Source organism: Pristis pectinata, chromosome 16 (assembly GCF_009764475.1).
Source record: "Pristis pectinata isolate sPriPec2 chromosome 16, sPriPec2.1.pri, whole genome shotgun sequence".
NCBI classification, from domain to species: domain Eukaryota; kingdom Metazoa; phylum Chordata; class Chondrichthyes; order Rhinopristiformes; family Pristidae; genus Pristis; species Pristis pectinata.
In genome coordinates, this window is record NC_067420.1 from 29,345,033 (window position 1) to 29,370,052 (window position 25,020).

Sequence of the window (25,020 nt, forward strand, 5' to 3'; positions counted from 1 at the left end):
CCCATTGACCCTCAACACTTTTTACAGACATACCAGAGAAAGCATCCTATCGGATGCATCACAGCTTGGTATAGCAACTGCTCTGTCCAAAACTGCAAGAAATTGCAGAGTTGTGGACACAGCTCATCATGAAAATCAGCCTCCCCTCCATGGATAATGTCTGGAGCAAAAAACAAGCTGCTGGAGAAACTCAGCCGGTCAGACAGCATACGTGAAGGCAAAGAGATAGTCAATATTTCAGGTCAAGACCGTGCATCGGGACTGAGAGTGTAACGAGGAGGTAGCCAGAATAAAGAGGTGAGGGGAAGGGGTGAGTCAGGAGCTGGCAAGTGATAGGTGGATCCAGGTGAAGAGGGGTTTGATGGGCAGATGATGACAGAGGCCGGGAGGTGATTAGGAGAGACAACAAAAGGCTGCAGATTATGGAATGTGCTTTATGGAATTTGCTAATGTCTCTTGGGTGGTCAAAGGAACAAAAATTCACTGAGTTCTACATCTCTCTACTTGGTTCTTTTCAGGTTGTGAAGCTGAAATATCTTATGTGCCTCTTACATCATTTATATTTTCTTTCTGCATGACTTTAAAATGTCCATGCAACACTGTTTAATATTGAAATCTTTTAGATACAGTGGATGCTGATGTCTGATTATAGATCAAAATTCAGAATTATGTCATCTATTCCAATTGCACGCACTAAGGCATCTAAGCAATCAGAGAACAGAGACAAGACAAATTTCCTGTTGCTATAACAACAATCTGAGGTCAGGCTACCAGAATACGAGGAGAATAGAATTGTCATAAGAATGTGTTAGTTTTTTCCAAAAATTAAAGATTATTTATCACTAAAAGTATTTCAGAATTTTGAAGTCATATCCCAGCATGTATGGGATGATCACAGGGAAAATAAAAAGAGATATGTGTTAGAATTTCTTGTTGCTATGGCAAACGAGATACTGCAGAAAGCTGCAATTGTGAGGAGATACATAGAATTTTTTTTTGGTCGTGAATTGCTGGAAAATGAGGTACTGAAATGGTGGTTTTGCTCTCTATTGTTATAATCTTTGTTGCGAGGTTGTCATTGTTGAGACTGTCTTCGTCCCAGTAATCAATACTGAAAGGAAAGATATAGACACCAAGTCATTATTCCACTAATCAGGACCTAGCTGCAATGCTTGTCAATAAGTTCATTTAATTAAAAACTGACAATAATTATAACATTTCAAATGTGAGGTGCTTATTACTTCAACTGGAAGCTTCTATCAAACACTTGAATATTTCTGGATCACTGGAGCAGTCAGGAAACTTGTTTAATGTAATATAAGAAGTAAAGTTATGCCACTATTAGAAATAGGTCTGATGAAAATCTTTTGCATCAGAAGGATCAGTGTTAGTTCACTGTTTTCATTGCTGGCCAAGTCCTTCTCTTCTAATGTATCTGAAGTTTGCTGTCGTGGACAGACCAAGCTGCTGAACTTGACTTTTTGGACTAAATAGACAACTCTCAGATAATTCCCAAAATGGCAGCTTTGTCTTCTTCAGAATTCTCTGGTTTCTCCTGAGGCAACTTTCTATTTGCTCTGTATGAACAGATGCCCTGTAGTTGGTGTACTTGTATCTATATAACTTTTCTTTAGGATACATTCCAGTAATTCCTCCTTCTCTTAATTAATCAAGGTCTTGGGTAGCACTGTTGCAGAGCTGCATCTGTTTGGCTTTTTGAAGTTAGAGCATCCCTTTTATTTCATTAACTGGAGTGAACATCATGTAGGAAAAGGATTGCATCAGTTTTTTGGCCAGATGCTTCTAATTTTGTTAGTTATCTTGTGGGGTGAGCTTGCAACAAGCCTGACCAGACTCATGTGCTTTCTGGGTGTAACTTTCTTTGTAATTTTATCGCCATTTGATTCTGGATACCTTGTTGATATAAATAGCGCATAATGCTGTGCAAATAATGTTTTATTGATCTAAATATTGGCCCATCTTCCTTAAGACTACCCTTTTCTTGAAACAGAGCTTTAATCTTGACAATGACTTCTTCCCTCAATCTATTTCAGAGAAATCAGAATGATAGTCCACTTTCTTTCATACACTTCAACTGGACCATCTGCCTTTTACTTCCAAGACCTTTCCAATACTTGGTGGCTGATGAGCAATTTATTGCTTTGAATCTCCAAGCATACATCACACTCTCGTGCTTGTCCAAAAGTCAGTAAATTATGACCTTAAATTCTGATATGGTAGCTGAGTGAACCCCATATTTGTTCTTTAATGTTCTTCAATATCATTCCATCTGCAATTTTCATCTCTTTTAATGAAATGTACAGCCAATTGAGCATCTGCTAATACTAACTGAAAACCAGAATGCCTTCAATATTCTTGCTCTTCTGAGGTCCATAGAAACAAGAGGATAACTTCCCATATGTCGATGGCCTGCTGCAATCTCTTTATGGACCTCTGGTTGAGACTTTGAAAACCATCTGAAGCATGTTCTGCCTGGTTGATAAAGAATTCCTGGAGGGGTCCAAAAATGATGTTGATCTTGGCCAAGGGTGCTCTAGGTAACTTTCAACAAACAGAAGCCAGTTTTACAAGCCAATGTTCTTTTGAGGCTGTTGGGTCACAAGCCAAAGCAGTTCTCTCAGTGCAAGTTATTTTACTCAAAAAAGCAGCTGCACCAATGTATTGTTTCATATCCCAAACAGTCTGAACTCCTTCAAATGAAACAAAAAATTGTGGTTAAGGCTCCTGTCATCTTGAGTAGGTTGTCCTTTCCTAAAAAGACGGCCAGAAATTGATTCTCTTGTTTAGATTTTTAAAGATAAATATTCTTTAGCTATGGGTAATGGTGCCAAGACTGCGCTTATTGTTCATCTCTCTTGAATTATAGAGCAATACAATTGTATTATAACTGAAGATTTATTGTGGAATTTATAGTTAGTTATAAAATAATTGCAAGCACATGGAGACTGGGTTACATGGAGGGGTGTTCCTGGAGGACATTAATGATCAAGTTCAGTGGCTTTTACAATCAATGTTCCTTTCTCTGCCACCAGCCCACCAATGACCAGATTTATAGTGTTTAATAAGCATAACATAGTGTGGTGGGATTTAAATTCATGCCCTGAAGTGTGGCTAATTTACCAAAACTACCACAATTGCCCTGCTCCGTAAGAAAAGAACTACTTTCATTGACTTTTGAGGTACCTTAGTACTGGCACTTGCTAAATAATTTTTACTTGATCTAGATATTTCTCATGGCAACAGAGTTTATAAACTGAACTTGTTTCAATAAATAGGTCACACAGTAATTACTTCTAATAATGTTGAATCAAACTGATGCATATAGTCATTCCAAGAATTCCTTGTCATGTCAGCAAGATGTACCCTACTGTTTCATCTTTAGAAAAATCTAGATGTAGTCTATCATAAAAGAATCATTAAATCAAACATATTGCAATATGTTCTTAAATTTCTTTTTGCTATCTTTTTGTCCTGTGGAGCCCTCTCTGTAGTTCCTCAGTTCTTGGAGAGATCCCAAAATCTGTGCTCAATCACAAGATTCTCCCATTGTTGAAGCGTTGAAGAGGCAACCAGCAGAAAACTATTTGCCTTTAACTACCTATTAAAACACATTATTTGAATTCACACTGTGAATAGTTTTACATTTTTAGTTCAGGCACAACATTGTCTATGTTTTGAAGTGACTCAAGATGGCCTCTGTCTTGGTATTGTTGGCCCAGGTCCACCTTTCCATTCTCCCTCAACACGTTCATCATTGAAGTGACCTAAACTAGTTAGGACAATAATTGGCCAGAGCAGCCCTCTGGCAATGAGTCCACCAGCGTGCTTCTTGACAAGTTTTTTTTTTGATAGGTCTCTTCATTTGCTCAGTTTCTTGACTCTGTTTCTCTCTCCATAGTTACTGCCTATCCTGATGAAATTTTCCAGCATTTTCTGTTTTTGTAACTAATTCTAACAAATTGCTGTTAACTATTTGATTGTCAGGATTTATCAATCATGCATATCTAGCATTATTTTTAATTTGATTTTGATATGCTTAGATTCTTCCAGTAATTATTTTTGAGTCCACTTGCTTGTAAACACAGTCAGAAGCAAATGCTGGGGAGCATGGGAAACAAGGCAGTGATCTGATGTACAGCTGGTACAATAAGAACAGTTGTGTTCATGCTTGCTTCCAATCATAGCAAGTAGCATGGCATCAAGACTTCAGAACTACAGAAAATCACAGAGGGTGTTGAGGTTAAGCAATGTTCAGTGATTCTACCTCACTTCAATATATAACCCCTTCCCCCAAGATGAAGTAAATGATCTGGTCTTTGAGTACTCAAAGCCTGAAAACACTGAGGTAAGATCTACATAAAAAGAGGAAATAGGCATCAAGGCTGATATTCCTTTCAATCTGAGCAGATGTATAACCAGCAGCCAACCCTCTAGCACCCAGCACTTTACCCTATATTTAATTGACGTCTAGCATTAAAATTAAGAATGATCGTTTAACTGTGGTGTGCAGTTCTCACTGCAAGATAGAAATCAAATTATTGGTAACTAAAATATCAATGTGTTCATAGTACTTACAACCTTGTGGTATCTCAAATGTTTGAAGGGATAGAATATCATGGCTGGTCTTTTACAATTAAATCCATTACCAAATTATGAATAAGATCTGAGAAACCGGATCACTACCCCAAAGCCAAACTGGAATAAATCCTTTGATTCTCAGGAAACAAAGTATACTAAATTCTTTTCAGGAGTGAATTTTTGAGCCACACTAAAATATAAACAAGGAAGCAGCCTCTCCCTTATGTTAGCATGTGGCCTGAGCTCCTTCGAGGTCAAGGTCTTGTTCAGATGATGCTGGCTGCAGACAACAGGGGATCATGCTGCTTCTAGGAGATTGAGCTTTACCTATTCCCTTGCTCAGCAAGTCAATAGGGCAGGGTAGGAAATGACTTCAAACTGGCTGGGAGTGAATGGGAGATTTCTTGAGAGCCCAGATGGAAAACTAGTGCAACCGTACAGTGCAAACTTTACCCATTTGAACCTAAAAATTGCAATGGAGGCCTCACAACTAAGAAATGAGCTCAACTTGCCATAGCTTCAGAAACCGCCTCTCTATTTTAGGTGGACATGCTGCTTTCCTACCCACAGGACTGCCTTGAAGTTGTCTTTCTGAATGCAGAAGAATTGGCCAAGGTGCCCCATCCCACCTCTGCATCCTTACCATCAGCAATTTTCAATTGGTAATCACCTAATTAAGAAATGGATGGCCACCAATTAAAAATCCTTCTCCAAAGTGTGTAAATAAGTAATATAAAACACTTTTTGACTCTAGGTAGCAGCATTCTATCTGTGTGATATATTCTGCCTACATCTATGAACTAATTAAAGGAAGATTAAGTGTTCAGTTTTCACCACGTCAGTTCAGATAAGTACTTCATTAGGTCTAAATAACTGGACATGCATGCTCAAACATTTCTCTTTATGTAGACAGTGTCATTATTTATTTAAAGCAATAGTTCTTGCCCCCCCACCCCCCCACTGTGGAGGATACTGTGGATGCTTAGCTCACTTCCTAAAATGTTCGTTTTCCTTCTTGTTCGTCAGTGATACCGACTGTAAATGTTTACCCTTAGGTTTTGTCTTTGCTCCATTTACTTCTGTATCTTCAATCACGAAAACTCATTCTCAGCTGCAAATGACTTTTCACCAGAAAAGAATTCTCATTCTTATTATATCACCTGAAATAAACCATTCATTTTCTGCTAAGTTCTCAACATCTGTTGAGTAAGAATAGTATTTCTAATATCTTTAAGCATAAGGTTTTCCTCATCAGAAATGAGGAGTACGCCTGACTCCACTCAAATTATCGGGAGTTGCACAGATAAGGTTTCTGCATGAGACTCTGTCGAGGAGGCACCCTTGGCAATGAGATTGCTTTCTCCAGAGATACTTTTCTTCCCTGGATCAGAAACAGCAAAATTTGGTGGTGATTAGTAACAAAATCTCCAGAGTGTGATTCCAATGCAAAGTGATCCCATATAAAAGACTCGGAAGTTTGATTGCTAAAGTATTTGGGAATGAATTGACACATGGTGCAGCAATGCAGAATAGCTTTCACCTTCTGTTACAACATATATTGTCCTAATGAAGCCAATTGAACTGACTGTCAGGCAGAAAGTACATGGGACAAGACAGCTGTCTTGCGGTGCCTATATCTAATTTCAATGATATATTTAAGAACATTGGAAGTGATGTTTTCAAGGTCAGCATTTGCTCTTGAGGTCACCCTCCACCTTAATACTATTGAAATACACTTGAACTATTGAATCAACTGCTTTCGGGTTTTGTTGTAGGTCCATAATTTAAAATGATGATTTCTGATCTTTCAACATGACCTTAAATCATTGTAACGCTTACAGTACATCCTCAATCTTTTATTTGCTTTATTGCCCTTCAACCATTTAAAAACACAAACTTATTATATGTAACCTAATTCAAGGTCCACTCCTCACTAAGCTAGATAAAGGTCCAAAGGAATCATCTCAGTATTTTAGTCTATTTCCCTATTTAGCTTGCTCAACAGTTAAAATTTTAAGCTATTGTGGGCTGTTTGCAGCCTGAACAGCATTTGATGCAAGTTCTGCTGGAACATATTTACTCCCAGCATGAAGTGAAGGAGAAGCATTAAAAGGTCTCTGGGTAGAAATACTCTATTGCATCTGAACAATTAAATGACACCACACTGCTCTCATCATGTTGTTTATCCTTTATCCAGATTTTCTTTGACCCTCATTGACAATGCCTCACATTAGATCCTCTTTTCTGTCCATATAGATATCACTCCATTAAACCAAGGTGATGTTCGGGATATTAAATTCATTACATAGTCTGAATCCTATCTCGTACCTTCAGTGGGTTCTCCCATTCTACGTTGATTCCTATTATTAAAATTGTCCATATTGTTGAGAGTGATTCTCGTATATGTTAGATTTTAGCTACTTTTTAATCACATCAGAAATGTCTCTGAATGACAAATACAGTCTTATAACTTACTGCAAGGATGAGCAAGCACTCTAACTTCATCAATAGCAATGTATCCAGGATGGCCTTTCGAAGCAACTGATTCAAAAATAACCTGAAATGAGAAAAAATATTGGTGATGAATAAATTAACTTCAGTCCTTAAAACAAAATAAAATTAGGTGGCTCAGATTGGTTAAGATCTTATTTCCATATGAACTGTTACATGAGTAGATCGATCAATACTGCATGCTCCTGTAGAAAGCTATTTAGGGTTTGTAAATGCCAACAATGAAGGCTTCATTTGCAAAATTTTTCCTCCTGCATAAATGATCTGCACTTGATTATTGGAGTGGCAACATTACTATTTGTAACTGACACATACTTGGGCATGATAAAGAGCAAATAGCCAATAACTGCCCCCCTCCCCCAGAATCTGTAGAATCATTCAATTATCTATAATCAATTCTATTTACACTCCTTTCATCTATTTCAATTGCTATCCTTACCCAGCAGAAATCTATTTGCCCGAGGTCCTCAGTACTTCAATTAACCAAGCATCCAAAGCATTTAATGTTATGAGATCCAGAATTCTGCTGGAAGTGTAGAAAATTGACTTTTTATTTTGTTTGTAAATAGCCTAGTTCCAGTTTTAAATTTATTCTTTCTTTATCTTGATTCTCCACCAGAGGAAATAGTTCCTTTGTGTCTATCCGGCTGAACCCCTTCATCATGCTAGAGAACTTTATGTGGTCAACCCCAAAGGATTATGAGCTTGTTTATGCAAGCCCTCATAACTTAACCCCTTAAACCCTAATATCATTCATGAATGTTCTATACTCATCTAAAACCACAGACTCATCAGTAGATTGGATTTAAAAAAACATCAGTTGAGGTTTTCATACTTCCAGTTTTAAATACAATAATCAGTAGTCAATGATTTGGTAATCAATAAGCATCAATTAAAAATCATCACCAAAAGAAAAGAAGGTTTGAATAATGTAGGTCTCTCAAACAACAGAAACTTGTTAGGATATTGGAACAGCTTTCCAAACCCTTGGTGGAGGGATAAACTATATTACCTTTAACTAGGAAAATGAATAGATGTTTGTAATCTGACTGGACTCAGATTGCTTCCTCAGAGAGGACAAAACTTCTCATGAGAATGACTGGTGGATGATCATTACACTGCCCAAAAATAACATAATGTTTAAAATAGTCCAACATGGCTAACATTTTGACAACATCTTGCAAATTTCCAATTTCCTGAGCACCTTATTACCTTAATACCATAAAAGCACCAACACACAGATCAATGAATAATGGTAAGAGGAGTCCATGGAGTGTGTAGACCTGGGTCTTGGCATTGATCAGCAGAAGGTAGCTGAAATAACACTAGCAACTGGCCACATTGAATTCTGCCACTACAGCAATCAGGTGCTTATTCTTGTGCCATTCCCATTTAAGCTCAAATCTAAGGTGTGCCCTTCTGGCTTGTGCATTCCCTTATTTACGGGTATTGCTCTGGCAGGGTTTGATTATGGCAGTCTCCAACAAAGCAAGGCTAACTTTAGTTTGCTCCAATCTTTATTTCTTTGCTTTTGTTAACTTAATCCTCAACTACAACTTAATTGAAGCCTATGTCATGCTGGAGTGAGCCAGTTACTGGAAGTAAGATTGAGGCAAAGATGACTCTCCATCATTACTCTGGTCTTCAGGAAGGTAAGTTTGGGTCCAATGCACTACATCAGGTCATGTTGAGAACTCAGCAATGCTAACAACTGAATCTGCACACATGCACTTCATATATTACAATTACTCTCATATATCTACTTGTATAACTTTACCTGATAGAAGTTTGGCCAAAATGTACTGATAGCCAGCTCTGTCTTAATCCAGCCTTCAGTAACTATACCGGACACATTCCAAACAGGGTTTCCTTGAGGTCCTCCATTAACTTTCACATAGACATTCAAGGCACCTGGACTGGATCTATCCTTGCTTGACAGAAAATAGTGAAAGTCAATGCAGTGTGTGTCATTCTCTTTTAATATGGGCAACATCAGATGAGCCTTCTGTCCTGATATTCGTCCAGAGCTGTTAACCATCATAAAGGTTCCTACAAGAAGTAAAAGTAGTTTTAGAAGAAAATTGGAATAATGAAGTTCACTCCTAAGTATCTGTTGAACTGATTTTGTTTGAATTTGTTAGATAAACAGAGAAAATGAAGTGACATTGATGAGATCACAAATGACACCCTAATTGTTTCACATTGACTTCTGGTTAATAATTTTCCCATTTCTTAGTTACATAAGTTTTTATGCAAAACAGATTCCAAATATAATGCACAAAACCTACAACATTATTTTAATATGTTTTAAATGCTTACCACCATGAGTCACTGTGGAATAGCTATAGTTCCAAAAGAATAATATGATAAAACTATTCCATCCTGCAGATTTATGCTTTGAATGACCATGGAACAACCAAAGTGCTATTGTTTGAAAATGTGTACAAAACAGCATTCATTTCCCTTTATTAGCATGTAGATAATATTTTAATTTTAAGTTGCTTTTGATGTTGAAGTCTCTTATAGCCTCCTCCAATATTATCTATTCATTTCTATCATCTTCATATCATGAAGGTAAGATTATACATATTCCCTAATGTCAGTTTGAACAACAAAGGCTCATTTCCAAATTATATCTATTGTGACAAGGTCAGTTCACTAATGTACTGAGAAACCTCAGCATAAATAAAAGGCAACTGCTGAGGGTAGATATATAACCAGAATGTCCTTAAAAAAGAACATTATTCTTGTTTACTGCACTTGTTCAAAACATATAATTTATATTTAAATCATGTATATGATGCTCAAATATTATTAAGACAATCGGTTCAGAGATTTCATATCATGATTTCTCTCACATTCTAATGTAAAGTGCATTATTCATTTTGCCCATTGATTCTGTATAAGGATATTTCATTCTGGAAATATACTTCATGAGAAATATATTTTCAGTTATGTATGACATGTTTTCTAAGCTTTCTGGAAAATATGTCAACTTGCACTATTCATTTCACTTTAATAATAGCTTTACAACCAGGGTCAATATGAATGAATATTTAAGTGGTACAATTTTCTCTTATCAACCTCCCCATTGGCTTTGTTGATTAATGTCATTAATAAACTACCATCAGAACCGTGTAATGAAATCTCAAATCCAAGACCAGGTTAATTGTATTCTGGCTTTCTCATTATTGAGTAAATTATACCATGCATTCTGAATAAATCTTTGAAATAATAAACAAAAAATTCAGTCATTAACACAGCAGGTAGAGTTTTTTAATTACACCTGCTGATAGGAATCTGTTCATCCTTTTCCAAATGTTGAAAGTTGGTGGAAAAGTAAAGGATCTAATTTTGCTTTGGATGTCTCAAAGCACCTTTTGGGAAATGTGCAGTTGCCACCAGCATGTTAATAAACACGTTCATAGGATTATGGAAATTACAACATATAACAAGAGAGTGTTCAACTTATTCTGCATTCAGCCCCTCAAATAGTTCTGCCTTTCACTGATAATCTTGTGCTAAATTAATTAAATTGCTATTCAACTACTCATTAATGTTCAAATTCAAATAATCCAAATGTACAGATTCTGTATTCTGAGAATTAGCAACTCTGTGTTTTATAGATGTTTCTAATATTAATTACACAGGAAGTAATATTTTTGAAAAATCTGCTCACAGTAACACTAACACCAACGATTAAACTACTCTTACTAAAGCAAGTAGACTTAGTAGTCAAAAGAAATGTAAACCCAGTGAAGCTATCTTTGGTTCAAACTATTTCATTGACACATCCTCCTTTATGTAATGTGGCAACACTGTAAACAAAGAAATAAAGTTCCATGTAATGCTGCAGTAAGCTGGAGAATTTACTGCCACTGCAACCTGTAGCCTTGTGGCCCAAAAAATCTTCACTAACTGACTGAAGTTGAACAGGACAACTTAAAGAAGAGGAGGGTAGGGAAATGGATTGGTTTATGGAGAGTTCAGCACCTAGGCAAACGTATATCTTGGAATGCAGTACCAATGCTCTGAACCACTACATTGGATTAAATGCATGATAAGCACCAAATGCAATATGTTAATCTATACAATAATTCTGTAAATTGGTGATAAGAGCCTTGCCACATTCAATTAAAAGACGGATTTGATCAATCGGGTAAGTAATGGGAGGAAGAAACTCCAAGTACTTTGCCATCCTTTATCCTGGTGGGACATAATAATGACTTGTGTGCAGGTATGACACTGGAACCAAGTTTCCATAAATGATCAGAGAAATGTCCAGGGCAAACTGATGTCTGTGTTCCCTCCCATTAGTGTTCAACGTGCTGCAATAATACCTTGTTGTTTGTTCTGCTTACTTCAGTGCAGAGTACTAACTTTATTTTATGTCCCGTCAGGACAATAAGTCCAGTCCAGCAGTCTGCATGTGCTGCGTGATGCCGTTCTTGTAGCAGCATTTGGGATGAGTGAAAAGAAATGCTTGCTTGTGTTTTCCAAAAAGTTGAGTGGATGATTCTACATGGACGTGACCTAAGGTCCAACATCAATTCAGTTCAAGATATACAGTATGACATGAAGTAATGGTAATGAATGAAAGCTATGGCCCTTGATAATGACCAGCTTTAGAGTTTAAAACCTAAGTATCAGAGCTAGTTGCTCCCCTAGACAAACAATCTTGTGTAACTATGTCATTCTGCTGACAAAGCAAAGGTTTGCCAGGCACGTCCTATTGAAAACAAAATGGAATAAATACAAGTCAGTAACTTCCTACTTGATCAGTTGCAAGTCATCATTATGGATTGCTTTAAGATCAGCAAAAGATATAATAGATAGTATCGAAGAGTAAGTAAATCCTAGAATTTTGTCTCTACAAAGCTGGATAAACAGCCATGGCACAGATGAAAATCACACCAATGCAGCATGAAGCAATTTTGCACAAGTTTCTGAGAGTTAACAACAATCACTATTACACCCTGGATGTAGTGCATACTATTTACAGGATACATTGTAAAAACTTGACCATGAATTTAACAATTGTTTGGAAGCTTGTTTGGAAATTCCCACTACCCTCAAATTCCCTCCAGGTGACATATCATCCTGACTTGGAGATTTACTGCAGTTCCTTTGTTGTTCATACATGCCTCAGGCAAGCATTTTCAGTAGAGAGGCTGAAGGGGTTCAAAAAGGTGGTTCACTGTCACCTTCACAAGACAACAAGTTGACAATAATTGTTTGTTCCGGCAACAATGAACATATGCCACAAATGAAGATGAAAGAAAACTTATCCATTACCTTTCCTGAATTTTGTTCATAGTTGATGTCAGGCTTTCTGTTGTTTATCAGTGTTCCCAGATAAGGCATACAGTACTTGTTTTTAAAATAAGTTGCAGCGATAAGTTTTGAGCATTGTTGAACAACCTACAGTTATTTTGTGGACCTTTTCATGAAATATACTCAAACTGAACCCAACTGACCCATTGACAGAGTATAAATACATTTACAAGGGTCAAGTTTTACTAAGACAAGTTCCTTTGTCTGAGACACAAGAGATTCTGCAGATACTGGAATCTGAAGCAACACACACAAAGTGCTGGAGGAACTCAGCAGCATCTTTGGAGGGATATAAACAGTTGACGTTTCGGCTCGAGACCTTTTTTTTAAAGAGACCATGTCTCTCTGTGTTGACCAGGCTGCACTGCAACGTTTATTCATGAGCACGATCTGACTACTGATGGGCACAGGGTCTTTGACCTGCTCAACTTCCAACCTGGGCGGATTCACCCCTCTTTACACAACCTGGTGATCCCAGACTCCTCCAGAGACATCATATCGATGCCCAACTTAGTGATTTTTTTTAAGAGACCATGTCTCACTGTGCTGACCATTTTTTTTGGATCTTAGATTTAGATTCATGACTGAGTACAAGCCAATCTTTCAACTGGACTTAAACTTCACATGAAGCAGATACAGATGTCAAGTAAGGATCTAAGGAATTTTTTGGCACGAACACTAATTAAACATTTACATAAGTGTTCTTTGGGATTGAAAATACACAATTAACTGAATTTGGGAACAATTAACAGTTTGCATAGAAACCAAGGACTAATATATACTCCAAAATCCAGTTAATGGAATTCACCTTCAGGACTACAATGGTAACAGATTATACATATTGTGTTGGATAGCATTATTGTTACTTTTATTGCAGGAACAGAATTTTGTTGAACAAGAACAACAAAGGTAAGTTAACACATGACATTTATTGCTTTTTGACACAGAAATGAGGTGAGCATCACCGGAGCAACTATGGAGAGAAAGCCACTTGCAAAATTGAATCAAAGACAGAAAAGGCCTGTGCACAGCATAGAAGCTTCTTCAAAAAAAATCTGTGAAGTATATTCAGATTTTAATTTTAAGTGTTTTTGTTTATTCAGCTAAGAATTTTCTAGAGTACAGTAACCAATGCCTGACAATAGAGTTTCCCTCTCAACTCTTTATCTCTGTAATCATTTTTGTTGTCTTTCATCCAGTTATTATCTTGAACTTGACACATTTTCTGGGTACATGCACTACCCAGGTGACATAAGTATGTGCATTGAAATCCCCCTCTGTACTATTTGTGGCCATGCTTTCCCTCCTTAGAAAGAAACAGCTCTGATTACCAATTGTACATTACATTAATGTCAACTGCTTGTTTCTCTTCAATTTACTGTAAACTATGGACAAATCAATAACAGTTTAAGTGGAAAATTGGAAAGAATTAGAAAGCAGATTGATGTGGAACTATTGCTTGATCAAATGGAATGGTAGGTGCCAACTTTTGGTAAGTTGTTCAGTGAACAACTTTCAGACTTTTGAAAAGCTTTTTTGATGTCAAACTCGGAAAATGTTAAGAATTAATATTTTTAGCCAGTAAAGAAATATTCCAACTAAGATGATACATTTTATACTGAATGAACTTCAAAATATTTGACTTGGAAAATAATGACATTATGTTGAATTATCATTATAAAACCTATGTGGCCTATACAGAAAACGCAAATCTTTGTAAACCATCGTTTACTGGAGAGGGGCACATAAAAAGTAATGGAAATTATCTTTTCTCATTTAATTGGCCAGTATCCTAACATACCTCCCAGCAGTGAAGTGCTCAAGGTATAGACTGGATCAAGCCTGATCCAGTCCATTCTTAATATTACCTTCACCGAAGATTTGAGAAAGGTAATACTTATTCTCATTCAATAATAGTCTTCTCAAGGAAATGTTTTTACTCACTGGTTAGGATTCAGCTTTTTTATTGAACAAGGAAAATTTAATTTTGCAAGTGAAGTGTTTACAGGGTCATAAAGAGACTATAATTTGAAGTTCCCTACATAAAGGATGAAGATTAAAGAGAAAGAGGCATTTTCTAGTGCTGTGTCTCTGGGGATACATTACCTGGACATACCTTCAGGAATTAAAGTGACAAGTCATAATTGGACCTCATGGCTGTTTGTATTTAAGACAGGATTTTTTTTTATAGTGAAAGATAAAAGAGCAGAACAATAAGTCCTTTCTTTCGATTGTGTGAATCAATGATGTGCAACGGTTGCACAGATACACTAATGCACATGCAGCTATTCCTTGATTTCTGAAAGGGATGCACTTCTGGAAAACATCATAAATCTTTTCCATAAAAGAAAACATCACAAACACAAGTGAAATATCATAAATCAAAAAGACAATGAAATGCATTCCTACAGATGGAGAGTGGGGCCACATTTGTAAGAACAAAAAAGTTTTGTTAAAGCCTTAAACACCAAACAACCAATAGTATCATAGCAAAAGTTCATAAATTGAACATTTGAAAATCGAGGAATACCTGCAACAGCTGGTTATGACTTCCAAAAAAGTCACTTGAAATTAGAAATGCATCAAGCAAGTAGTCATTGCAGAGACAGGCATATATTGGTCCAGGTTTTGTGGTCAGCAGTGAGGAAAGCTGTGCACAAAGATCACACTTTCTCTGTGGCATTAATTTCACTCCGCCTCTAGCTCTGGGGGATCTCAGAGATTCAGCAACAATGAATTCACCAAGCAAACTACAAAGCCAATCAAACCAATACTCAGCTAATACATCATGGGTACATCCCTCCCCACCATCAGTAGTATCTACACAAGTCACTGCATCAAGAAGGAACATTTATCATCAAAGATCCCCACCATTCGGGCCATGCTCTCTTCTCGCAGCTACCATCGAGGAGAAGATACAGAAGCCTAAAATCCCACACCACCAGTTTCAAGAACAGTTACTTCCCTTCAACCATTCTGTGCTTGAACCAACCTGCACAAACCTAATCACTAGCTCAGTATAGCAACACTGTCACCACTTTAACCACGTTGCACTACAATGGACTTTTTTTTCAATTCTACTTGTATTCTTTCTTGTAAAAATTGTGTATAATTTATGTTTAATTTATGTTTTTCTTGTGAATGCTGCTTATCTGATGCTCTGTGCCTGTGATACTGTTGCAAATACATTTTTCATTGCACCTGTGCATACATGTACTTGTGTATATGAAAATAAATTCGACTTTTAACAGGAGTATTCTTGCAGACCAGGAAATAAAACATGATAAGTGTTGACAATTTTTTAAAACATTTAACTAACAGCAAAGACTGAGGCATGCACAAGAGATTAAGATGGTTGTTTTATGATCATAAACAAACTTTAAGATGGCAAAATCGAAAATAATTTTTAATTATATTCAAGACCAATTTTAAAATTAAAGCTTTGGTTAACTGGGATGTGGCTGAAAGCACAGGTTTATTGGGTAAATGGAACATGCTGGGATGGGACTTGCACAGTTTTCTTAATGACCTTGGGTTTACAGGTCGACATCATTATAAACCGGAGGGTTCAGGATGCACAGGTCTCATTTAACATTCACCCATTAGCACTCAGAACTGCAGATCAAGGTGATCATATTAATTTTGGCAGTGGATTGATGCAGACAGATTGATGTTAAACTATTCATGTTTAACTTTCCCAAATGACACTGCTAGGGCTAGTGGATGTTTTGTTAACTGCTTCTGGATTTATCTTCAGAAACATTCCAGGGAATGTCATGTTTTCTGTGACAAGTGCTTTAACAAAAGCAAGCTAAACCATGATTGTTTGATTGGCTGCAACTTAAATTTCATTCTGAACACTTTTTGTCCTCTGTTCTCTAATGATGGTTTGAGACCCCTAGCAGGAACTTCAAAGGCATCCCCCCAATCATGGCATCTCCCTTTAATCATCCATATGTCTTTAACTTTCACTTACACACAGCCTTCTGTCCTTGCCATTACTGTGACCTTTACAGCCATATGAACTGAAGTCAATGAGCTAAAATTCCATGTTATTTTGTGTAAAAACCTATAATCATTATCTGGGTATAAGCTAAGCCAGCTGCAGAAAATCTGGGTTCCAGGGTGTTAATTGGACATTTCTCAGCACGTCTAAACAGTATGAAGTGGAAGCAGAGGATTTCATAGCAAGTTGGCTACGTTGCCAAATCTCCCCTGGTTATGCTGAATGCAAAGGACTACAGATGCTGGAATCTGAAATGAAATAGAAATAGAAATACCCATCAGATCAGGCAGTTTCTGTGGGGAGAGAATCAGAATTAGCATTTCATCAGGACCTCGACCATCACATACAGTCCTGCACATTGCAATACGAGAAAGCCCTTCAGCTGGCAGAAATTGATCAGAAGCTAGAATTTAAGAATGAGAATCAGGTTTATTATCACTGGCGTATGTTGTGAAATCTGTTGTTTGGCAGCAGCAGTACAGTGCAATACATAAAAATTACCATAAGTTACAAAAATAAATAAATAGTGCAAAAGAGGTATAACAAGGTAGTGTTCATGGGTTCATGGAATGTTCAGAGTTCTGATGACGGAGGGGAAGAAGCATTGAGTGTGGGCATTCAGGCTTCTGTACCTCCTCCCCAATGGTAGTGATGAGAAGAGGGCATGTCTCGGATGGTGAGGGTCCTTAGTGATGGATGCCACCTTCTCCTGACTTCCCCTTCCTGAAGTCCACAAACAATTCCTTAGTTTGCTGATGTTGAGTACAAGGTTATTGTTGTGACACCACTCAACAAGCTGATCTATCTCACTCCTGTATGCCTCCTCATCGCCATCTGAGATTCTGCCAACAACAGTGGTGTCATCAACAAATTTATAGATGGTGCTTGAGCTGTGCCTAGCCACAGAGTCATGAGCGTAGAGAGAGTAGAGCAGTGGGCTAAGCACACATCCTTGAGGTGTTGATTGTCAGCGAGGAGGAGATGTTTCCATCGACAGAGAGGCCTTCAATTTTGAATTCTGGATTTTGGACTTTTATTTCAGATCTGTCCATCAGCATTGGTGCCAAACACAACAGCTGTAAATGAGACCTTATTTTTTATGAGCCAATGTACTCTTGATAGCCGATTATATTTCTAATGATTAAGCAGAATCTCTTTTTGATGCATGTAACATGTTGCACCCATGACAATTCCTGTGCTGGAACCAGAGCCTTGTTTTTGCACCCAGGAAATTCTCTCAGTTCTCTTTAGCCTGCCCAGTTCAGTCAGTGGACCAGGTAAGTCAACATTCCCAGGGGTCCATCTATCATTCCCTTCCTGTCAAGTTGGCCAAGTTTTGTTTTGACCATAAAAGTCAACTGAAGCTAAATTAACAGTGAACAAGTTCTCATTTCATGAATGACTTTAAAAAGTAGCCTTCAAGTTTGGCTCCAAATAAATAAATAAAAGAATGGTAGCAAAAGCAAGCATGTAATGACTCCACATTTTCCTGAAAATCAGCCAAGATGCTTCAATAAATTTTATTCCAGCCTCACTTTAACACCATTAACTGTGAAATCAGTCCATTAGACAAGTAAGGTTTGCACCGTACAGCCAATTCTAGACGGGATCCCATTAAGCACAAACACTTGTGCCATTCTGTGTGGAGCACACGAAGTGCACATGCCACTGATTTGCATCTGAAAATTGTAAGAAGGCTTCTACAGTCAGCGTAGAGCACAACTTGTATACTTAATCAGCATTAAACACAGAGAAGGGATATAAATGTTTGGCTCATTTACAATACCATACAATACAGATTGGTCTTGGGCATCAATGGGACAGCTGACATGCAAGACTCATCGCCAGTTCCCATCCATTTCTTACTGTCAAAGCAGCTGTTTCATAGAAATTGATGGCCAAAATTGGTCATCAATTTCCTTTCCTCAAACACCTCTCACAATAAAAATGCAACAGATGGTCAGGCCTTCTATACTAATGCAAAACAATGTTGAGGCAAAGTCTATGACCAATTTGTTTTTTGGTGTAAATCTTCCTCAGATTTTCTTTCCTGTGTGTTGATTTCAGAGGTATAAGCACTGAAATAAGTTAGTCTGCATTATATTTTCAGACACATTTCAAAACTGAACAAAATGAAAACAGTTAAAGATGTCTTTCCTAATCTCACAAAAAATTCTCAATCAGACATATAGCCGAAACTACACACAGGATACTTAAATTTCAATTTAATTCATTGGCCTCTTTCTGAAAACAGATTAACCTATTTCAAATGGTTTTAATGAACTATGAAGCACTTTCTTACCTCAAAACAATCAGGGCTGCAGATTTCTTCCAAAAAACTTTGTGAATGCAGTTTGAATTGTGTATTTTCTGCAGCTTGTGGAAACAGCTTGCAATGCAACATTTAAAGTGATTGTCAAGCTCATGTTTAAATATATATCCTTATCTTTAGAATCATGACTGAAAACCATGTCAATGGATTTATTTAAGAAATAGATGCTAGAAAAACCAGAGGATTGCAATTTTAGAAAGGATAATATCAAAATTATTTTATCCAAGCTTACACTGTGGAGCTTTTAGGTGTTCAATTTATTAGCATTCATGTAATATGAAATCGGTTATGCTTTATAAATTACTTGAAAACAGACATTGTGCTGAATTTCCACGTGTGTTTTTCATAGTATAGTAGAAGGAAACTACAGTGTCTTTCTCACTGATTAGTAGCAACTGAGAGTAATCAGCTCGTCAAAGTCCATTGATTACTCTCAGTGATTTCCTTGCTGTTCAAATGAAATGGTGCTCCATGTCACTGCATAAATTGTGAAGCTGCAGTGAATTAAACGTACGTTTCAACACATTGATTGAGTCTATTCAGAACATTTGCAATGATTCTACTTAACTCATTCTGTTTCCTAACTAATTAGTTTTAGATTAATGTACAAAGATCTGATGTAATGTGAATAATATTAATAAGAATTTTACACATAAGAGTTAAGTCTCCAATTTAACTTCCATAAACAATGGAATACAGTTACTGCCTATTCCTGTTAATTTAAACTCATTTCACTTGAATTTGAAATTCATTAGAAAGACCTTTAATTTTATTCTGTCCACTTAAGTTAAATTATGAACCGAATTAAATTTTCTTAAGCACAAAAAATTAACAGGGGGAGTAAATTAGTGTTGTAATACTCCTGAATCAATTTATACCATGGAATCCGATTCTGTGGGTAGCATTTCCAAGTATGCAAATTCATGACCAATTTCCTGACTATTGATTAGAACTCCAAAAGTGAGGCAGTGCAGCTGAATGTGTGGACCTTCTTGAGACCCACTAATTAACTAACAACAGAGTTTCTCTTTACTTTTTAACCATGATTTGATCCTTGTGTGTAACCTATTAAGCAGGCCATGTTGGAGAAGAGATTTTAATACTGTCTTTTTTTTTAATAATCCAAGAATCTTGCAGTACTTGGTTATACTGCCATTCGAGTATTGATCTACCTTGCCACTAACCCAGAGTGCTTCCTTTCAAAACACCTGGTGTTAACACAGCTGTTGGATGAGCCATCTGAGACCTGGATTCTTTCAGGGAACCTTTGATGCTGGAATCAATGGAGCAAGATGCAGCCTCGTTCGAATCTGCAGCAGTAGCCCAGGGAAGAAGCCTTAGGGCCCAGTCACTGCCTTCACTCCCACAAAGGTACAGGCTGCAAATTTGGTAGCAATTACAGAATAGAGATCAGTATGCTGAGCAGCCTCCAGACCACGCCTTTCTGCCTGATAATGCCTTCCCGCATGACAGAAAACATGCCATGAACATATGTTTCATCCTCAGATTTTACTCAGGCTGATCAGAACCTAGCTTCAAGAGACACAGCCAGCACTAGGTCTCCACTAAGAACTGCTCCCATGATGGGAGGTACATCTTTGTGTCATTATCCTTCCTTAGAACATAAGGAGACAACAACTCTCGCTATACTCATTTTCAGAAGGCATTTGATAAGGTGCCACATCAAGGATTATTGTGGAAAATAAAAGCTTGTGGTGTAGCTTGTAACATATATGGATAGGAGGTTGGCTGGCTAACAAGAAAGAGAGAGCAGGTATAAGTGGGATTTTTTTCTGGTTGGCATGATGTAATGAGTGGTGTGCCACATAGATCAGTGTCACAGCCTCAACTTTTTACCAATTACTTAATTAACTAGGATGAAGGCACCAAAGATATGGTTGCTGAATTTGCTGCTGATACAAAGATAGTTTGGAAAGTAAGATGTGAAGAGGATATAAGGAGGCTACAAAGAGAAATAGATAGGTGAAGTATGTGGGAAAGGATGTGGCAAATGGAGTATTATGTGGCAGAAGCTGACTTTGTTCATTTTGGCAATAAAAATATAAGTATATTACCTAAAAAGTGAGAGATTGCTGCTCTCTGAAATGCAAAGGGATCTGCATGCTCTAGTGCTGACTTATAAAAGGCTAGTATTAGGTATATCAAGTAATTATGAAAGTTAATGGAATGTTATCATTTCATTGTTAGGGGAACTTAATACAAGTGTATAAAGATTATGCTTCAGTTAAAGAGGGCATTAGTAGGACCAGATCTAGAGTGCAGATGCACTATTAGTCTCTTTAGTTAAGGAAGGATATTTATTTGTTGGAAGCAGCCCAGGCAAGGTTTAATAGACTCCTTTAAGACAAAGAGAAGGACATTTCTTTTCCTCTCTGAGTCTTTGGTAATCTCTTTCTTAAAGGGGTGTGGAAGCTGGATATTTAAAGCAGAAGTAGATAGGTGCTTAATACATAAGGGGATGAAAGCTACCATGGGTAAACAGCAATGTGAGTTTGAGGGTTACAATCAGACGAGCCAGGATCTAACTAAATGGCAGTGCAGACTCAAAGAACTTGTGGCCGATTCCTGCTCCTAAGCTGTATGTTTAAAAATTAATCCTCCTCATTACGGACATACTCTGCAAGTACACATATCACCCTTCAGATTTGGCATCTATTTTCGGCAAATTTTTGCAAACTGAACTCATCTTTTCTATCTTCTGGAGAGCAAAGTAAATCTATGAAGGATGTTCACTCTGCTTGAAGCTTCAACAATCTTTGGGCTACTGCTGTTCTTTTTGAAGATTTCTCTTGCATTGTCCTTTATTTTCCTGTTTTCTATTTAAATAAAAATGTGATTCAACTATCTGTTGATGAGGGGGTACATGACATGGCCATCTACAGAAAGCTATCACTGCCCTTTGGAACTGAACCAAACCAAGCAGACTATATGCCCTCTATTTGACTGAACATTTGCCTTTGTCTTAAACATTGCATTTCAAATTCTCCATTGTTTTGATATACTCAGCTTTTTTTTGCAATGAATTCACTTCTGTTACCAGAAATCCATTTTGCTTTTTATCTGATGCCAATTTAATTTGAATGGTGCTGAATTGACAATATAAATGATTCATGTACTCATGCATTCTTACATTTCAAAAAAAGGTGGTTGATTTCCATACACTCTAAAGGTCTAAGACTTGAATAGCAAACCGAAGAAAATTTAACCTCTTCCCTTCCTAGTTTGTGTTATAATTTTGCTACCTTCCAAAACATATAAACCAGTCCAATTGCTGTATATTTGTTAGTTGTATCTTTTACTTTGCCCTCATTTGTCCTTGCCTTTTCATAGTTATTTTTGATTGATAGTTAGTTCTTCTTCAGTCAGTTCATCCTCATATTATCAGCACAATATGTTTTACTGTGATCTGATCATCTCCCATTTCATTGTTTTCCATTGCAATATCACTCTTTGTACTTCCAGAATAAAAACTTTGATGGCCGTCACATTAAAGTGCTGGCTAATCTGTTGCTCATTACAGTTCTTAATCATTCAGGCACATTCTTAGTTACTTTAGCTGCACTGGCAGATTAGGTTTATGAATTTGTCAGAGATACAAGTAATTTTGGATGGGCCTCAATGTGCCAAAAAGACAGAATAACTGCTTAAGTGATTCGAGTTATTATATGCTAATCTGTGTATTTCAATCTATTGCTGGATAGGTTATCGTATTATGAACATCTAGATAATTCCTTGTATCTCAACTTTGGCGTTGAATTACATATAAATGCCATTTTGCAATGTCTGCATGAAGGGAATTTATCCTCCCGTAGTTGCAAGCATTCATTATTAGTAGATTTAACCAGCCCTCAAGCATGATTTAATTACCCAGATGTTTATGTAACTAGTTGTTGGAAGAGAAGGGATACAGCACCCTTGGGCCCTCCCAATCTCTAATGTAATATACTTATAAGGCATGAAAAGAAACGAGATTCCAATAATTTTGCCCACATCAAATCATCATGAACTTTGTTTTATTTACATTTCAACAGTTTTGTGAAAAAAAACCCTGTTGAGAACATGATTTCAAGTACAATGTTGAGAGGCTCAACCTTTGCGTTTCCATTAATTATTTTCATCTTTTCTCCATAAATTGAGATGATTGATATTTTGTATGACCATTTTAAGGATGTTCAATATTATTTGCCCTACAGAGAATGCAGGCCAGATTAGGGTGAAGTTAACCAATATCTGTACTAGGAACATCATACAGAGGAAGTAATTAGCAGGATATGGAAGCAATAGTCCTATTTATACTGCTTTAGATTTTTTTCTTCTCTCAGGGAACAAGTAAATATTGATCGAGGTCTATCCAATGTACAAAGAAATACCTACATTTCCATGGCACTTTTTACATCTCTTTCAGGATATCTCAAGGCATATTGCAGCAAATACAGTACAAAAATAAATATTTACTTGGATGTTCAGGGCATTTTTCAGAAGTTTTACACATGAGAATTCAATGTAAGTTATGCTTCAGCAAATCGATAAGGAAATTATGGATAGATTAAGTAGAGGATTTGCAGTAGGATAAGAAAACAATAATAAATGACAGAACACACTTTGTTTTGGGCTATTGAGGGTAGATTTTAAATGATGCCTTATATTGGCCTTCTTGCTATTCATATTTGGGAGATGTAGGGACTGAGAATTAAACTATTAAACATGAGATAATTAATCCTGGGTACCTGTCCAACAAATATAAGGGGGACTAAAAGCACAAGTTGATCTGAACTAAATTAAATGGACTATGAAATTACTTAAGTAAACTGATGTAAAATAATACAATATGAAGAAGGAGGCAGTACAAATTCAAAATAAAAAGATCTCTTTAGGCAAAGATCATCATTTATTTTGAATGTCTTTGCTTTGCCCTGATTAATCTATACACTCAATTAGATTGCACCATTCTTTATGAATGACTGAAGTTCATATGTGTAAACACCATCTCAGCCCAAATTGTGAACAACAGCTTTGAATCCTTCAGGAATGTTTCCAACTTTTAAGAAATTTGGTTGTGACTCAAAACATACATTTTGTAAAATAGCAAGGATGTGAAATAGTATGAAAATGTGGAAACTAGAGAATCTTAAATGATTGCTTAAATGAATTCAGTGAAAAGTCTCATTATTTGCTGTACTTATCAGTACCATATTTAACAATGTAACATTCAAATTAGGGTTGTTAAAAGATTAAAAAATAATCATGATTTAATTGCATTTTAATTGCACAGTTCAACAATAATGGAATAGTAATGGTATTGAACAATACAAATAGAAAATGCTTTTCCTTTGAGAAGGAATTCAAGGAAGCAGGGGGAGGAGAGTGACTCAGATGGAAGGATGCAGGGAGAACGAAGGGATGGGAAAACAGGAAAGAGTGGGAGGAAGAGGCAGGAGAAAAGATCTGGTCAAAGAGACAAACTATGGGGAAGGATAAAAGGGATGGGATAAATGGGACGAGAAAGAGAGGTGGAAGAGAGAGGGAATCGAGATAGATAAAGGGAATTGGGAGGGCATGACATTTAGCCCCACTTTCCCTCCTCTCTCATTTTCCCTGTTCTCAATTTCCACCTGTTCCCCAATCTTACTCCTTGCTTCTCTCTCTTCCCCCTTTTTGTCCACCTCCATTTCCCACTCTCTTGCTTCCACTATTGACACGTTCTCTCCACCATTTTGCCTTCCTACTCCAATTCCCCCACATTGTCCTCTCAACTTCCATGTTTTCCCCACCTCTTGTTTCTCCCTTCCCTATCATTCTGCCTTTCTCCCCTTGCCCTCTCCTTTTAGTAATCTCTTTCACCCCTTACATCCTTTTCCACCACCCCTTCAAACATTTTCTCCCTTTCCCCTCTCCCTTTCCCCCCTCCCTCTCCCCCCTTCTCCCTTCTCTCTCTCCCACTCCTGCTCCCTCCCCCCTTCCCTTTTCCCCTCTGTCCTCTTTCCCCTCTCTCTCTGTCCTCCCCATTCCCCTCTCTCCCCCTTCCCCTTCCTCCCCTCCCCCTCCCACCCATTCCCCCTCCGTCTCCCTCCCCTTCTCCCTGCACATCTCTCTGCTCCCTCACTCTCTCCTTTCACCTCCCTCTCTCCCTCTCCTTCCATCACTGTCTCTCTCTCTCTCTCCCCTTTCCCCCTCCCTCTCTTTCCTCCCCTCCCCCTCTTCTGTTAACAGAGCAGCA

At 37.3% G+C, this 25,020-nt stretch overlaps 1 protein-coding gene across 6 annotated transcripts in view; it reads right to left on the reverse strand.

Moving 5' to 3' along the window:
- The window catches only part of LOC127578729 (receptor-type tyrosine-protein phosphatase T), a 935,885-nt gene that overhangs the window by 539,562 nt on the left and 371,303 nt on the right, over nt 1–25,020 (reverse strand). For all 6 annotated transcript variants that reach the window (XM_052031104.1, XM_052031103.1, XM_052031108.1 and 3 more), the window contains 2 exons: nt 8,888–9,159; nt 7,075–7,156 (listed from right to left, as the gene is read on the reverse strand). In XM_052031104.1, the coding sequence (XP_051887064.1) occupies nt 7,075–7,156; nt 8,888–9,159 (354 nt within the window). The remainder of the gene's footprint in view (nt 1–7,074; nt 7,157–8,887; nt 9,160–25,020) is intronic.